This window comes from Oppia nitens, unplaced genomic scaffold, assembly GCF_028296485.1.
Source record: "Oppia nitens isolate AA-2021 unplaced genomic scaffold, nextdenovo-longstitch-racon4-pilon3 scaffold2_pilon_pilon_pilon, whole genome shotgun sequence".
In the NCBI taxonomy this organism is placed as follows: Eukaryota; Metazoa; Arthropoda; class Arachnida; order Sarcoptiformes; family Oppiidae; genus Oppia; species Oppia nitens.
In genome coordinates this window covers 3,687,021-3,704,699 of record NW_026533210.1, presented here as the reverse complement: position 1 = coordinate 3,704,699, position 17,679 = coordinate 3,687,021, and the positions used below count along the sequence as shown (strand labels likewise).

The window sequence follows — 17,679 nt, the reverse complement described above, 5'->3', positions numbered from 1 at the left end:
GTGTCTGAACTTTACTGAAAATTACAACAAATAAATCATTTTTCTCTAAACTATTTATTATTATTTAGTTAATTTAATTCTGGTTTTATAATTAAGATTATGTTTAATCAATTAATTATATGTGTCCATTGATGACTACAGGGCCACTAACAATGAATATTAGTAAAAATATAAAAGCCGTGAAATATTGTTACATAACCTAGTGTTCAATTACGCAAACTAAACCAAAATTTAAGTAAAATACACATCTAATTGATTGATTAAACATATATTATAATTATAAAACTAAATTAACAAAATAACAATAAATAGTTGAGAGAAATGATATTCTAATAAAAGATTGTTTAAATTAATTCAATAATTTATTAATTTGTCATTTCAAATACACTAGCAATTTATTTTTATTGTATTGCATTAAATATTATTATATTTATTAATTATTTATAATTAAAAAATTATTTAGTATAAAATTCATTACTACTATTAAAAAATAGATTACTAATATGTATTATGATATTATAAAATACAAAATAATTTTATTTTAATTAAAATCGGTTCAAAACTTATATCAAATAAAATATTTATGTCATTGATTCCAATAATTAGCAAAAAATAACAAATTATATTTGTATATATTTATTACATTTATCTATAATTAATAAATACTTAAATTTTCGCTAATAATAAAATATATTAATATATAATATATTGAATTAATTAATTGTAAATTGAATTTATCGTTAATAAAAAACATTTTCTTTTTGAAACTTTATTTTTAAATCTTGATATTTTTTATATGATCGATCGGTGTAAGCCTAATGGAAAAATTATTACAAAATTATATAATTTATTTATATTATAAAATATATTATTATATTATATACACTATTTATTTATAAATATAAATATATATTATATATAAAAATATTTAAGAGAACATACCATTTGTTTTGTTTTATCAAACGGTTCGTTAGTAAAGATTGATTCATTCATTTTATAGAAGAATAAGACGACAAACATAGTTCCCACTAATGAAAACAATTTCACTTCTCTTAGCATATGTTTTGAATCATTTCGTACATCATTTGCAAACTTATTGCCCAATAGTTTAGTCGACTCCAAGACATACAACTCAAGAAACGACAGTATTTGCTGGTCGTCTGTATATTCATAGGGCTGACCCTCTTTTCTATTGATCCATAACTCCTGTCCCCACTCAAGAAATATGGTCCCAAAGTCAAACCCTCGGTAGTCATAACAGGAATACTCGAAATCGCACAAAACTATACCATCATTTTCGGTAACCATAATATTACCGCTTCGGAAGTCCACGTGAGTGAAAGTTATCGGCGAATCTATTTTACTTATCTGATCCTTTAGCCAAACTAACTCTTCATATAAATCATACATTTTTAGTGTTTGACTATTGCTTTCATTAATTAGCGCCGGTATGTCAAATGACTCATTGGCTAATTGATAGCTGTCATCGAAATACTTGAACAACCAGTTGGTTGTCTTACTGATGGGAACATTCAATGCATGAATACCGGCCAACTTCTGTGCCAACTCTTTGACCAGTTTTGGATCTGATTGTTGGTCTTTACTAAATTGTTTGTGCTAAACATGTATAAAGTATTTACAATTTATTAGATTTATATTATGACAAAAAAACAATTGTAAACAATAATTAAATATTATAATTAATTATTTAATTTATATAAATTACTTTATAATATTTTTGAATCTGTCCATCAGGAAACACACCGTACAGTTTGGGACCCAAACCGCACTGAGAGACCATTAAACCAATAATCATATCACTAGTTCTCTCATTTTCATTGAAATGTTTTGTTTGATATAATCTGATGGCTACTTCTTGTGGAGCACTGGCATCATTGGTACGGTGTATATCATTGATAGCACAGTAGTATAACTGATTGGTGAGTCCACCGCTCAAACGTCTGACCTCAATGTCATCGATACCGATTGTTAGCCAAACATCGGCCAAATAGTTGCGACACAATTGATAGCACCGGTCCTTAATATCGTCGGGTGTGACACCCCTTTCCAGTTTGAATTTTCTTAAATCGATTTCTTGTTTTTCATTATTGATAACTTTATTATTGTTAACTTCATTATCAATAGTTTCTGCATTTTTATCGCTTTGATTTAATGTCATAATTTTTTTTACTACTATATAACAAAATTATTGTAAAAAGTATTTATAATTATATATTTTAAAATAAAATTAATATAAATTTCAAAATAATCTATTTTATTATTTTTCTTCTATTTTAAAAATGCAGTTTAAATTTATAATAAACCAATTTTTGCTCTATTTATATATTTTCTTTAACATTAATAAAATGTTATATAGAATAACATCGAAAAATTATTTATCAAAATTAAATAATTTCACTTATCATCAGTAATTTAAATTAGTCACAAAAGTTTAATTAAATAATTAATTTTTATAATTAATAATTATCTTATAGTACACTACAGTAGTACACACAATATTATTAGCAAATAGCATGTGTACTGATAATAGTTACTTATCATAAATAAATATTTTATATAATTCCTGATTGTTAAATATTTTTTTATTTTCAAATAATTTGCCTTTATTTGGTAATATACCTTAACAACTAATTATTACAATTAATACTGTACTTTATATTGTTGACAATAATATTGAAGTGATAAAAAAATTAAAATAAAACTAAGTTAAAAAAAACATTTATTATAAACATAGGACAAGTGATGACATTATTACAGACAACACAATGCATATACAGTACAGATATCTATAAACAATATAAATATATTTTTAAATTCATATTAAAAATATTGAAATTTAATAAACATTTAAATAATTAATTTTATGTAGAAATATGTTTCTACAATATTAATAAAAGAAAAAATATTATTGCATTAGAAACTGCATTGAGTGATAAATTAAAAAAAATAAAATAAAAATGTACATGATTAATAAAATATGCAATAACTAATCAAGTTCATTTTACAAAATTTAATTTTTATTGAAAATTGATGAGTTGTTACCCGAAACTCAGATCGTTATCTTTATTTTAATTTTAAATATTGCAATTTAATTGTGAGTTTTGGGTGACAATAGATATCAATTGTAAGTAAAATTAAATTTTATAAATATTTTTCCATATAATTCATGATTAGAAATATTTTTTATTAGAAATAATTGTCTTTATTTGGTAATATACCTCACATACAATTTATTACTATTAATACGTAATACTGTATTGTTGATAAAACATTACTTTTGATAAAACTTAAATATTATTATTACAACACATAATTTTTTTTAATAAAAAAAATCTACATAATTAATACAATATGCAATAATTAATTATATAATTAAGTTACCGTAAGGTAATTGTCTTATAAAATTATTTTATTTATCAATATATAAATAATAAAAATATATAATAGACTATATAATAATCATTTTTTTATTTAATTTAATTTAATAATTGTTATTAATTAAATAATAATAATTAAAAAATATTATAATATACAAGTATTAAAAAAAATTATATAACAATCAGAAAGTTTTCGTAAATATAGACTAGATTTATAAATACTGTATATTCTATTAGGTATTATAACATTACAATTATACAACAAAATAATAATTATATTTTACTTAAAATATGTTTCTTTAATTACCGGTAATAACAATTTTTATTGAATAATAAAACATTTTTTTTTAAATTGGTTAAATTGACAAATTTACTTACGGTAGTTTATAAAATTGATTATCCAAATGATACAGGTCAATTATTATTATCAAGTTTGAAATAGTCATTGTTATGTTTTTATTAATTTTTTTTAAATGAAATATCTTGATTTAAATATTTTATTAATAAATAGTAAGAAAGTAATTGTAAATTAATCTAATTTTCATTATCAATAAAAACATTTTCTTTTTTAAACTTTAGTTTAAAATCTTGATATTTTTTATAGGATCTCTCAGCAAATGCCTAATGAAAAAAATAATAAAATTTATTAAAAATTTAAAAAATATAATATAAATAGTAATAATTCAGAAATTATAATAAAACATACCATTTGTTCCCTTTTATAAAAGTATAATAAGAGAAACATTAGTCCGACTAATGAAAACAGTTTCACTTCTTTAACCATACGTTTGACATCATTTCGCTGGTCTTTTGCAAACTTATCGCCCAATAGTTTAGTCGACTCCGAGTTATACAACTCGAGGAACGACAGTATCCGTTGATCATAACTATATTCAGACGTCTGGCCGTCCTTTCTATTGGCCCAATACTCCTGTCCCCACTCAAGAAATATTGTCCCAAAATCATAGCCCCGATAGCCATAACAGGAATACTCGAAATCGCACAAAACTATGCCATCATTTTCGGTAACCATAATATTACCGCCACGAAAGTCTACGTGAGTGAAGTTAATCGGCGAATCTATTGAACGAATCTGATCCTTAAGCCAACACAACTCTTCATATAAATCGTATGTCTTAAGTGTTTCACAATTGCTTTCGTCGATCAGCACCGGTATATCAAATGACTTATTAGCCGCGCGATAGTTGTCATCGAAATACTTGAACAACCAGTTGTTTGTCTTACTGATGGGTACATCCATTGCATGAATTCTGGCCAACTTTTCAGCCAATTCTTTGACCAGTTTTTCATCGGACTGTTGGTCTTTAGTGAATCTTTTGTGCTAATTATGTAAAAAGTATTTACAGTTTTTTATTTAGTATATTTGTAATTATAAATTAAACATATATTATAATAAATAATTTAAATAAATGCAAAAATGAACCTGGTAATATTGTTGAATCTGTCCATCAGTAAACACACCGTACAGTTTGGGACCCAAACCCAACTCAGAGACCAATAAACCGATAATTGTATCATTAGTTCTCTCATTTTCTTTGAATTGTTTTGTTAGATATAATTTGATGACAACCTCTTGCGGAGCACTGGCATCACTGGTACGGTGTATATCATTGATAGCACAATAGTATAATTGATTAGTGAACCCACCGGTCAAACGTCTGACCTCAATGTCATCGATACCCACTGTTAGCCAAATATCGGCCAAATAGTTGCGACACAATTCATAGCATTTGTGCTTAAAATCGTTTATATTTAATGACATTATTTGTTTGTTTACTACAGTATAACAAAATTATTTTTGATTTTTATTTAATTACTACTACTTTGAATATAACATTGAAATAGATAAACAAATTATATATTTTAACTATTATTTATTAGTAAAATAATACTAAATATATTGTATAATATTTCATTGTATTATTAATACTTAAATATTACTTATAAAAAGTTATTTATAGATATTTAATAAACAATTATTGTATGGAGTAATTGCCAAATGTTTAACTGTATAATTGCCGGCATATATATGTAAATAAAATTAAAATTAATATATATTAATGTATAACATTTAATTTTTAAAAAATTATATAATTTATATAACACATTTGTATAATCATTATTTAATAAACATATAAAAGCTGCTTATTATTAAAATAGACTAAATTTTAATATTATTATTGTTTAAATTTAGACAATTGGCAATACTATTTGTGCACTTTCATAGATAACGTAGTTTATGTGTATTAATTTTTTTTAATGTAGAGGTACTATAAGCGACTGTTTAATTGGTCAATAAATTGTTGATTTTTAGTACAGTATATTACGCGCGTATTGTAGAAAAAAAGTATGGAAAAAGTTATTTATCGAAGTTTAATAATTTCACTGGATCATTTAACTAATTTAAATTAGCTAAAAAAAAGTATATTATAATGTTTATATCAAATTTATTTAAATCATTAATTTTTCAGACATTTACCATATAATATAATTCAATAATAAATATTTTTCAATTAAACTTTCATTAAAATTATCACAAAATCATTAGTTAATTAAATAAGTCGACTGTTATAACACTTGAATGTTATATCAGTTTCGGTTTTTGTCATCAATGCACCACAAATATGATGCAAAATGTTAATTGCATTACAAATACAGATTAATAAAGATTATGTAAAGTATTGTAAGGTAATGTAATGTAATGTAATGTATGATATTTAATATCAACTAATGTTTATTACAAATTGCAATAATATAATAAATTGCAATACTATTGAAATAATAAACTATTATTATATTAGTTTTATTATACAGTGTGTAAATCTAAAGACGGACGATTTAAATGTTTAATAACTTAAAAAGTATAAAAGATATTTTAAACAAATAACGTTTCAAATAATAAGGAATAGTTAGGGTTTATGAAACTAAAATTTAATAGGTTCCACCTCCTTTAAAAATAAAAATATAGTCGATTTTGTTTACATGTAATTTAGATAAAAATACTAAAAAATAGAAAATCTGACCATGATAAATAATCAATTTTTTTTTTATTTTATTTCTTTTAGTGTCTATAGTGTAAGGAAAGTATACTTTAATTAATTTTTCAAACCATCAATTAAAACCAAGACATTTATTAATTAAGAAAATTTAGATATTTTTGTATGTAATTTTTGAAAATGTCCCCGCCTCCTTAAAGTTTGAGGAGGTCAAATTTATCAAAATTTATTTTCATAAACTATAACTATTCCTTATTATTTTAAACGTTATTTGTTTAAAATATCTTTTATACTTTTTAAGTTATTAAACATTTAAATCGTCCGTCTTTAGATTTACATACTGTATATTTATGAATTCTTTTAATAAATTAATAGATTCGCTGTTACTTTTAAATACGTATAAAATATTTATTTCACATGTTTGCTGCAAATATATTTTGTAATTAAATATAAGATTATAATAAGGTTTAATAAAAAGTATATAATTATAATGTCCTTCAAAATAAATTGATTAAACTAATGAAGTTTATTGGATATTAATCATATGAAATGTCATCTAAATAGTAGTAAAAAATTTTAAAATCATATAAATAAGCGCTTTGAGTGTTGTCTTAGTTTATATATTATTTTTTTAACAATTTATATAAAAAATAATATATAAATTATAATTAGTAATATTGTTTATTATTACTAATTATAAAAAATTTATTAATAAATTATGGCAACAACTTGTGAAAACCCTGTCTCTAGTAATGAGAAAAAAGGAAAATTAAGTTTAAAAGATTTACAAAATGTTAAAGATATCAATGAAATAGATTTTGCAAATATAGAGATATTAAAAGGTAAGACACCCGATGACATCAATGGCCAATGTCTACAACTATGCCAACAGTATTTGGCCGGCAATTGGTTGCAACAGACCGTCGATACTATTAAAATAGAGAGAGTGTCGGGCGGTATGACTAACCAACTATACTATTGTGGAATTGTTAACAAATCTGATGATAAACAAGAAGTTCCACAACAAGTGGCGGTTAGACTGTATGGACCAAAATATTTCAATAATAAAGACTGTGACGGAAATGAAAGACTCACTGATGTAGTCATAGCACTGATGGTCTCACAAAACAAATTGGGGCCTAAAATATACGGTATCTTTGATTGCGGACAAATACAAGCATTTTATAAGGTAATTAATATATTAATAATATTATCATAATATTGTATTATAAATATAATATAATAAATTGCAATTTATATACAAATTTATGTCTCATATTTTATTATATTTAAAGCACCGACCGTTTAGTGTTGAAGAGCAAAAAGATCCGAAATTAGTGACCGAATTGTTTCAAAAGTTAGCCCGAGTTCATGCAATGAATGTGCCCATCAAAAAGTGTCACTGGTCATTGAAGGAAATGCATAGATTTTATTATAATTTCATTAATAAAACTGAGTTAAAATGTTTGGTCGATAAACTCGAGGTATTTATTAAAAATGATTTAAAAGTAGAGATGGATTGGATCAGAGGTGTGGTTAAGAAGACAAACAGTCCACTAGTGTTTACACACAATGACTTCAGAAGCAATAATATAATGGTTTTAGAGGACACTAATGTCCAGTCCGGGGAACAGATAATATTGTGTGACTTTGAATATTCAAGTTATGGCTATCGGGGACAGGATTTCGGTATTATTATGTCTGAATGGGGACGTACTATGACTGACAAGAAGAAACCGATGACTTTACCCAATGATTCTACTTTGAGACCAATAATTGATATCTATATCAAAGAAACGGAGAAATTGTTAGGCAAAGAGTATTGCGAAGCAAATCGTTTTACTTTGGATGTGATCATCAAAGAGGCGAAAGTATTTACATTATATATGCAAATATGGTTTTTGATCTTTTTGTTAGGCAATGAAGACAAATCAGAAGAGTTTTTCAGTAATAATAATATAAGTATAGTATGTATACAAAAGTTTCTAATAATATATTTATTTACATTATAATACTAATACCAAATAAATTTTATAGCAGTTATTATACAATTAATACGATATGATATTAACGGGTAATTAATTTTGTAATATATTTTTTTTAATTTTAATTTCAACAGCAAATTGCGGATAGTATTTTCAAACGTTATTTGGATCTAAAACAACAATTTTTAAATCAAGATTTATTATAATTAATAGTTTTATTTATAAGTTTATACATAAAATAATTTATATCGAATATACTGATAATATTTCTTTTTAAAGTTTATATTTCAATTCATGTTTTAAATTTCAGTTATTACTTTATATATTATTTACTAATTGATGTTATTGTTATTATATTTTTACTATAGTTAAGTTTTAGTTATTATTAGAAAAATAGTATTAAAATATTTATTTTACTAAATGAACGTTGAAATAAAAATAAATGTCATATACAATAAAATTAATATTTTAAACATTTGTTTTACTAATAATAACAAATAATTGACAATTTATAAAGTATTAACAAAAATAAAATTTATTTAACTTTTCAACAATTGTTGACTTTATTTATTAACAATATTATCAATAATATTATTAATTCCTTCAATTCGTCGTTCAGTTTGTATCCGATGAGAAATATTAGTTAATCGCACGGCTAATGACTGATCAGTTAGTAGTCTATCGATTGAGTCTAACATTTCCCGATCAGTGCACGTAAACGGGTTGAGGCGCACACCTAATCCCGTTTCCGTCAGACGCTGTCCATTATCGTGTTGATCGAAAAATAGCGGCAATACTATCATAGGTTTTCCGTAAAACATTGACTCAGTTACTGTATTATTGCCGCCGTGTGTTAAAACCAGATCACAAATAGACAGCACCTGTATCTGTGGAACAGTTCTCTCGCCCCACATGTTGTCCGGCAATGAGTAAGTGTTGTGATACATACCCTTAGAGACAATGAAACGATTGGGCGATTTGGCCAAAATATTGATCAACCTTTTCATTAGATCCACATTTGCACTTCCCATTGAACCCAATGAAAAATATATGAGTTTTCCCGGTTTATCGCGAAGTTGTTCGGGTATTTCAAATGTTTGTTCACTTCCCGATCGCTTATAATAATCAAATCCGTAGAAATTATCCGGCAGTGGCCTAACATCAGTATAGTCTAACTCTTTGGGTGTCATATAAATGTTAGCATACGGTGACGGATGCATTATTTGTCCCGGTTTTAGTTCGGGACAGCCGTTGGCCACTAAATAGTTATTGTATTTAACCCATGACTCATGTATACCTTGAATCACTTTATGTCTAATATTTTCTGATACGACTTTGTCATAATTGGTTGGTAAACCTTATGATAACAAATTTAATTTAGCTATTAATTCAAACAACAAAAAACTTTAATATCTATTTAACTTTATCTATACCTGAGCCTCCAGGAGGCAAACCGTGATAATCGTTGATAATCCAGTCAAGTGTTAGGGGGCCGTTACTCCACGATGAGATCCACGGTATACCCGATGTCACTATAGATGGTATAGTAATCATATGATCGACGACAATCAGGTCGGGTTTGACATCATTGATAACTTGTTTGATGTCAACATTCATATTAAGTTTTTCATTGGCACCTATAGCCATGAATTTGATAGCTGATCCCATCAATTTGTCGACCGGATCTCCGTTACTCAAACTACCGCCGGCTAACACCATCGGTGCAAATATATGCACCGAATCCGTTAGAGAGAGAGAGAGAGAGAGAGAGAGAGAGAGAGAGAGAGAGAGAGAGAGAGAGAGAGAGAGAGAGAGAGAGAGAGAGAGAGAGAGAGAGAGAGAGAGAGAGAGAGAGAGAGAGAGAGAGAGAGAGAGAGGGGGGGGGGGGGGGGGGGGGGGGGGGGGGGGGGGAGGTTAGACTCTTTATTGTCGGAAATCTGTCCAATAAGTCGGACATCAAAACCGATTGACTCGAGTCTTGATCTCCAGTACTGCTCTGCGGCGAACACAATATGATGTCCACTGTCACGAAGTACTTCCCCAATACCTATACATGACATAACTGATCCCACAAAATCTCCCGTTACCATTAATATATTTTGTTTTTTAAACATTTTATATTTATATTTTTTTATTACCCGTAATAATAATCATATAAATTACAACTTATATATTAATACTATTTTTGTACTCTTATATATATACTCACTTTGTCAGCGTATTTATCGATTAGTAAGTCTAAAATATTTTATAAAATATCAATTGATAATTTTCATAAATACCAACAATAGCATTGCCAAATGTCCAGGTTTAATAGGAGAACTTATTTTAAGAAAATATGTGATTTGATAAAAATATAGACTAATAACAAACAAAAAAAGATAATGAAATCATAAACAATAATTGTTTTATAATGTTTATCATTTTAATTTTCAGTTTAACTAATGTTAAACAGTTTAAACTAAGAAAAATAATGCTATCAATTCATTATAAGAAAAATGTTTATTGTTGTTATTATTAATAATTAGCGGAAAATACTACCAATAATTAAATATTATTTAAAAACCTGTTTTTATAAATTAAATAAATACAAGTGATTATTCAAATTAATCATTGATTTATACATTTAAACTAAAAATAAAAATAATTCAAAAATATTAATTTATATTGTATTAATAGTATTAATTTGATACTGCTATTTATATCGTTTTTAAACTCCCGGTTAAATATAAGTTAAATTAGTAATAATAATTAAAATAACGATTTAAATTATTGAATAGTGCAATATTTCTTAATATTAATAACTGTATAATATTATCAATATTTATTGTAATTTGACAAATGATGCGATAAATTTAGTACAAAACTTAAATAAAACATTTGATTATTAATCGTTTCTCTTTAAATTACAGTTATGTTGCCAACAAATGTCCAACAAATATATATATATATATATATATATATATATATATATATGAATATAATGATAATTATAACATTAGGTAATACTCTAATTAAATTATCTAAATTTTAAAACAAATCAAACAAACATAAAATTATATCTATAATGAACTTAAAAAAAAGAGAAGTAAAGTTCATTTTTAATAATAATAATGTTATGTATTAATTAACACAAAAAGCAACAATATTTTTTTAAAGGATTAATTATCATTATTTTAATATATCATATTTAATCTTCATTTACTAATAAAACTAATTTTTGACATTAATTATTAGAATTTAAATATATATATATTATTTAACATTAGATAAATAAATTTTGTTGAATATAATTTTATTTTGATATGTGATTTAACTTAAAAATATTTTTTTTTTAAAACTCAGTTTCATCTTTCTATAAAAATGTTAATAATTTTAATAATAGTACTAAAATAAGTATAATTTTTAAATAAAATATTGAAATTCAATTAAAAATATATAACAAACCATTGATTTAAATTATGAAACTCTTGTTTATAAAAAATATATTACTTTTTAAAATTAATACGGCATTTATTTTGCAAATATTTTTAAAAATTATTAAAAAAATAATAATTTATATTTTAATTTAATTAAAATTATTAATTTGTACTTGATGAAAAAGTTTGAAATGGTTATATCAGGATTATACAGTATTTCTTAAATTATAATAATAATATAATTTTATAAAAATAATTTATTTAATAACTTATAATTATAATTAATTAATTATGATATTGTGTAGTACTGTTGCTTATGTTGAATAGTCTGACCGTTAAAATTCAAATAGATTTTGTTGAATGTAATTATTTTTCAAATCGTAATAAGTTTTATAAATTTTATCGGCTTCTTCTTTCTATAATAAGTTAATGGTATAACAAAATTAATATTAAATAAAATTATAAAATTATAAAACAATTAATAAATTATTGGTATACAGAATATTACAAACCATTGAATGTTTTTTATCAAAAACATCGCCATTGATTAAAGCTTGTGTTTGATTGAGAGTAAACATAACAATAAACATATAGGCAACCAATGAAAATAGTTTTATCTCTTTAAGCATAGCATCGACAGTATTTCGGGGATCGGTAGCAAATTTATCGCCATATATACCAACCATTTCTTGAATATAACTTTTAATAAAAGGCTTAAAATCAGAATCGGCTGCTAACTGAGTGATGCCACTGAAATAATCTAAGTGCATATCTCTTCCCCACTCAACATAAATGGTGCCAAAATCAAAGCCACGGTAACCGTACGCCGAGTACTCAAAATCGCAAAGTATTAGACCATCATTTTCGGTGATCATTATATTAGATCCGCGAAAGTCCACGTGATTGAAGACAATCGGAGACTTTGATTTAATGATCACACCTTTAAGCCAATCCAACTCTTGTTTAATGTCATACTGTTTGAGTGTTTCGCACTGACACTCATCGATAAGCGCCGGTAAGTCAAACTGTTGACTAACCTTTTGATAAAATGTGTCAAAATAATCAAATAACCAGTTTTTTGACCGATTATTTGGTACATCCATTGTATGAATTCTGGCCAACCGTTTGGCCACTTCATCGACTAGTTTTGGATCTTTTTGTTGTTCTACACGAAAACATTTGTGCTAAGTATTCAAACAAATATAATAATAAAATATAAATATATAAATATTTTATTGATTGCAATATAAACATTATTGTAAGATATAGAGTACAAATATTTAACTTTTAATCTAATTATTTACTAAACAATTATTTTCATATTACTACATGTACTATTGATTTATAATAAGCTAAAAAATATCTAAATTAAAATTGTACCTGATAATATTTTTGTATCTGTCCTCCAGGAAATATACCGTACAATTTGGGTCCCAAATTGTTTCCCGATATTAATACCGCTATTACAGTATCGGACATCCGTTCGTTTTCACTGAAATGCTTCTCCTGATAAAATCGGACGACCACTTCATGCGGTATATCATCATCAGAGGTATTAACTGTCTTTTTATTTATAGCACAGTAATATAACTGATTGGTTAGTCCACCACTTAGTCGTCGGACCTCTACTTCATCGATAGTCGTGTCCAACCAAATACCTCCCAAATATTGTTGACATAATTCATAACATTTTTGTTTAAAATTATCAATTGTTTGACCCCTTTCTAGTTTAAGGGGTGGTTGAGTTGAATCAGTTTTTATTATATTGCTATTTAAATCAATAATATTAGAACTCATTTTTGGTTATTTTTACAATAATTTATTAAACTATCAAATTTGTCAATTTTTTTAATTACAAATTATTTAGTAATCATGATACTTTAATAAGTTTAAAATAAATTATGTTTTTAACTTTTCTGTATTTATACTTTACAAATAAAACAAATTTGTAATATATTTTATAAGTACTTTAAAATTATTGATAAGATAATATAATTGATAATATAATTATTGCTATACGTTATTACACAATATTATAGTCATTTGGTATAATATTTGTATACTTTATATTAATATAATAATCAAAACGTATTGCAGATTACTATACATTAATCATAGTCATTTAGTGTAAAAAATATCAATATGTTTTAATTGTGAATAATGTACACATTTTTAATTATCTATATAATTTACTATAATGACATTGTAAAGATAAAGCTAGATTTACTTACAATATTTTAAAATAATCAAACTATTATTTCAAATCAAAATATTTAAATACAATAATTATAAAAATTGAGTTATTTATGCAATTAAATATTAATTATCATTATTATAACTGTAATTATATTATACTTATTACTATTTTTACTAAATTATAATATATAATTATATATATATAGTTTTTATATATCTATGTAATAATAGATTAATTTTATTTATAAACCAGTTAAGAATGCTAGAAAGAAAACTTGAATAGCATTGAAAACCATTAGTTTGTATAATTATAGCGTCTATATAATAACATATAAAAATTTAAAAACTGGTCAAATATACATAATATAAATATTGTCATATATGGTATCAAATGATTCAGTATGACAAAATAAACTTAACTTTAGTCATGTAGGGTATCAAATGACTCGGTTTGACAAAATAACTACTCATTTGTGGTATCAAATGATTTAGTATAACAAAATAATCATAAAAATAATTATACTTTTGCCGCTTATACTTTTCTTTTTGTTCCTTAGATATCAAAATTTTAATGCATATTTTTATCCTTGTTTTTGATGCTTTATTCAAATCTATACTTAAAAAAAATTCTTAAAATTTTTTATACTTTTGCCGCCATTTTAAAAAAAAAATTATACTGATATATTATATCATATTTTTGATGCTCTTTACAATTCTAAACGTTAAAATTTTTACATAATTATTTTACTTTGGCCGCCATTTTCTTTATGTTCCCGAAGAGATATCAAAATTTTAATGTATATTTTTTATTCTTGTTTTTGATGCTTTATTCAAATCTATACTTTAAAAAAAATTTCTTAAAATTTTTCTTACTTTGGCCGCCATTTTGTCTATGTTCCCGAAGAGATATCAAAATTTTAATGCAACTTTTCAATACATTATTAGTAGTCCTCTAACCGAATCTGAAGTCAGAATTTCAAAATTCGCAAAATGAAATGCTACAGACAGACACGCACACAAAAGGCTCGTATAGATTTCAGAAAACAAACTTTACAAGTTTTTTTTGAAAATTATTACATGTAAATGTTTTGTATAAATAAAAATATACCTAAAGTTTAATTACAAGGTTTTGTTCAAAATTGATAATTAAATTACTTGAAATAAGTTTTATTTTTTAAAAATTTCTTTTATTGATTTTATTTAAAAATGTTGATTGAAGACAACCGTAATGTTTGAATTGGTCAACACATCCCTAATCCAATACAACTCTTGTTTAATATCATTACATTTTCATTGTTTAGCACTGATATGTTTATCATATAATTTAATAAAGTCTTTGATTAAAATAAGTGAAAATAAGCAAACAATCAATTAGTTGACCGATTAATTGGCACATTTATTGCATGAATTTGGGCTTAAATTAATGTAAACTTAATAATACAATAATGATATATCACACTACATATGATATATCATATGATGACTACTATATCATACTATTTAATATAAACAATAAACACGTTTATAGACATAATGGCTAAATTTTTTACTGAACTTAATTATTTTACAATAAAATATAGAATTTTTATTCTGGTAATTTTTTTAAATATAAAAATATATAGCTTTTTAAAATAAATACAGTACTTATTTTACAGATATTTTCAAAAGCTAATAAAAATAATAATATATATTGCAATTTTGATAATAATAATATTAATTTTTAAGTTATTTAAAGTTATTTCACATATTAATTAAATGTGTTATTTTTGTTGTATCGTTGCTTGTATTTAGCATTTAATAGTTATGCAATCGTTAAAATTTAAGCAAATTTTGTTGAATGTATTTTCTTTTCAATGTGTGATAAGTTGTATAAATTTTTTCGGTTACCTCTTTCTATAATAAATTAATAATACAAATAAATTATAATACAATTAATAAATGATTGCTATATATATATATATGTTAAATATTACTAACCATTTCATATTTTTTATCATATGGATTACCATTGACCACCGATTCCGTTTGCTGAAGAGTAAATATTACGATAAACATATAGGCAACCAATGAAAATAGTTTTATCTCTTTAAGCATAGCATCGACTGTATTTCGGGGATCGGTAGCAAATTTGTCACCATATATACCAACCATTTCTTGAAAATAACTTTTAATAAAGGGCTCAAATTCAGTATCGGCTGCTAACTCAGTGATGCCATTGCTATAAACTAGAAGTGGATCTGTGCCCCATTCAAGATAAATAGTGCCAAAATCAAAGCCCCGGTAGCCGTACGCCGAGTACTCAAAATCGCAAAGTACTAAACCATCATTTTCGGTGATCATTATATTAGATCCGCGAAAGTCCACGTGATTGAAGACAATCGGAGACTTTGATTTGATGATCATATCCTTAAGCCAATCCAACTCTTGTTTAATGTCATATTGTTTCAATGTCTCGCACTGGTACTCATCGATAAGCGCCGGTATATTATATAGTTGATTGGCTTTTTCATAATATGAGTCAAAGTAATCAAATAACCAATTTTTTGACCGATTATTTGGTACATCCATTGTATGAATTCTGGCCAACCGTTTGGCCACTTCATCAACTAGTTTTGGATCTTTTTGTTGTTCTAACCGAAAACATTTGTGCTAAACATTTATAAAATTAAGTATAAATTAAGTTAACAAAGTTTGCTAAGCAATTATTTTTCTTATTACTACTATATATAATAAAATAAAAAATACCTAAATTAAAACTGTACCTGATAATATTTTTGTATCTGTCCTCCGGGAAATATACCATACAATTTGGGTCCCAAATTGTTTCCCGATATTAATACCGCTATTACAGTATCGGACATCCGTTCGTTTTCACTGAAATGCTTTTCCTGATAAAACCTGACGACCACTTCATGCGGTATATCATCACCAGAGGTATTACCTGTCGTTTTATTTATAGCACAGTAATACAACTGATTGGTTAGTCCACCACTTAGTCGTCGGACCTCTACTTCATCGATAGTCGTGTTCAACCAAATACCTCCTAAATATTGTTGACATAATTCATAACATTTTTGTTTAAAATTATCAATTGTTTGACCCCTTTCTAGTTTAAGGGGTGGTTGAGTTGAATCAGTTTTTATTATATTGCTATTTAAATCAATAACATTAGAACTCATTTTTGGTTATTTTTATAATAGTTTATTAAACTATTAAATTTGTCAATTTTTTTTAATTAAAAATTATTTAATAATTATAATACTATTGATAAGTTGTTTTGTTTAAGTAAAAACTATATTTTCACTTTTACTGTATTTATACTTTAATAAATAAAATATGAACTATTGATATTCCTGTAGAATAAAATACTTTTTTATCAGTAAATTAAAACTATCGTTAATTTGAACAATCATTGCAGTAGTTACACGTTATTACACAATATTATAGATATTTAGTGCAATAATTTTATACACAATGAAAACGTAATTTTTATGATACCTGAGGACTTTTTTTCCTAATCTATTAATAAACTTATAATATAATAATCTGTTTTAATTAGTTTACCTCAATGTCATTGACGATAAATAGTTAGAATTACTTTACATTATTATCCGACTAATATAACTATTGTTTAATCTATTATTGAAATATTTAAATACAATAG

The 17,679-nt window shown here is 24.8% G+C and overlaps 6 protein-coding genes across 6 annotated transcripts; 1 reads left to right on the top strand and 5 right to left on the bottom strand.

Annotated features, from left to right (window-relative positions):
* Positions 1 to 206: 206 nt before the first annotated feature.
* Positions 207 to 2,179, bottom strand: LOC128955651 (choline/ethanolamine kinase-like). The gene is made up of 3 exons (XM_054301324.1): positions 1,727 to 2,179; positions 943 to 1,617; positions 207 to 248 (listed from the first exon to the last, which is right to left on the bottom strand). Exons 1-3 carry the CDS (start codon positions 2,177 to 2,179, stop codon positions 207 to 209), a joined length of 1,170 nt encoding a protein of 389 aa, XP_054157299.1.
* A 1,822-nt stretch (positions 2,180 to 4,001) lies between these two features.
* On the bottom strand, positions 4,002 to 5,181 carry LOC128955650 (choline/ethanolamine kinase-like; the record flags this gene model as incomplete). The annotated part of the gene is made up of 3 exons (XM_054301323.1): positions 4,843 to 5,181; positions 4,105 to 4,740; positions 4,002 to 4,019 (listed from the first exon to the last, which is right to left on the bottom strand). Coding segments are annotated over exons 1-3 (993 nt in total), but the record flags the coding sequence as incomplete, so codon positions are not given.
* A 1,952-nt stretch (positions 5,182 to 7,133) lies between these two features.
* LOC128955649 (choline/ethanolamine kinase-like) lies at positions 7,134 to 8,582 on the top strand (the record flags this gene model as incomplete). Its single annotated transcript, XM_054301321.1, has 3 exons — positions 7,134 to 7,604; positions 7,711 to 8,382; positions 8,535 to 8,582. Coding segments are annotated over exons 1-3 (1,191 nt in total), but the record flags the coding sequence as incomplete, so codon positions are not given.
* A 381-nt stretch (positions 8,583 to 8,963) lies between these two features.
* Positions 8,964 to 10,137, bottom strand: LOC128955648 (NDP-glycosyltransferase YjiC-like). Its single transcript, XM_054301320.1, has 2 exons — positions 9,834 to 10,137; positions 8,964 to 9,757 (listed from the first exon to the last, which is right to left on the bottom strand). The coding sequence occupies exons 1-2, from the start codon at positions 10,117 to 10,119 to the stop codon at positions 8,964 to 8,966; spliced, it is 1,080 nt and encodes a 359-aa protein (XP_054157295.1). The 5' UTR covers positions 10,120 to 10,137.
* A 2,295-nt stretch (positions 10,138 to 12,432) lies between these two features.
* LOC128955647 (choline/ethanolamine kinase-like) lies at positions 12,433 to 15,547 on the bottom strand. The gene is made up of 5 exons (XM_054301319.1): positions 15,513 to 15,547; positions 13,200 to 13,587; positions 12,917 to 13,003; positions 12,503 to 12,856; positions 12,433 to 12,438 (listed from the first exon to the last, which is right to left on the bottom strand). The coding sequence occupies exons 1-5, from the start codon at positions 15,545 to 15,547 to the stop codon at positions 12,433 to 12,435; spliced, it is 870 nt and encodes a 289-aa protein (XP_054157294.1).
* Positions 15,548 to 15,793: 246 nt separating this feature from the next.
* LOC128955645 (choline/ethanolamine kinase-like) lies at positions 15,794 to 17,194 on the bottom strand. The gene is made up of 3 exons (XM_054301318.1): positions 16,778 to 17,194; positions 15,993 to 16,664; positions 15,794 to 15,908 (listed from the first exon to the last, which is right to left on the bottom strand). The coding sequence occupies exons 1-3, from the start codon at positions 17,192 to 17,194 to the stop codon at positions 15,828 to 15,830; spliced, it is 1,170 nt and encodes a 389-aa protein (XP_054157293.1). The 3' UTR covers positions 15,794 to 15,827.
* Between the last annotated feature and the right edge of the window lie 485 nt (positions 17,195 to 17,679).

Coding starts and splice junctions, on each gene's coding strand:
- LOC128955651 (XM_054301324.1), bottom strand. CDS start 2,179: ATGACATTAAATCAAAGCGATAAAAATGCAGAAACTATTGATAATGAA. Junction 1,618..1,726: donor AGATTCAAAAATATTATAAA/GTAATTTATATA, acceptor ATACATGTTTAG/CACAAACAATTTAGTAAAGA. Junction 249..942: donor TTGATAAAACAAAACAAATG/GTATGTTCTCTT, acceptor TCAATCAATTAG/ATGTGTATTTTACTTAAATT.
- LOC128955648 (XM_054301320.1), bottom strand. CDS start 10,119: ATGGTGTTAGCCGGCGGTAGTTTGAGTAACGGAGATCCGGTCGACAAA. Junction 9,758..9,833: donor TTTGCCTCCTGGAGGCTCAG/GTATAGATAAAG, acceptor TGTTATCATAAG/GTTTACCAACCAATTATGAC.
- LOC128955647 (XM_054301319.1), bottom strand. CDS start 15,547: ATGTCTATAAACGTGTTTATTGTTTATATTAAATA. Junction 13,588..15,512: donor TTTATTGTTTATATTAAATA/GTATGATATAGT, acceptor TGATTTAAATAG/CAATATAATAAAAACTGATT. Junction 13,004..13,199: donor AGATACAAAAATATTATCAG/GTACAATTTTAA, acceptor TTGAATACTTAG/CACAAATGTTTTCGTGTAGA.
- LOC128955645 (XM_054301318.1), bottom strand. CDS start 17,194: ATGAGTTCTAATGTTATTGATTTAAATAGCAATATAATAAAAACTGAT. Junction 16,665..16,777: donor AGATACAAAAATATTATCAG/GTACAGTTTTAA, acceptor ATAAATGTTTAG/CACAAATGTTTTCGGTTAGA. Junction 15,909..15,992: donor ATGATAAAAAATATGAAATG/GTTAGTAATATT, acceptor AATTTATTATAG/AAAGAGGTAACCGAAAAAAT.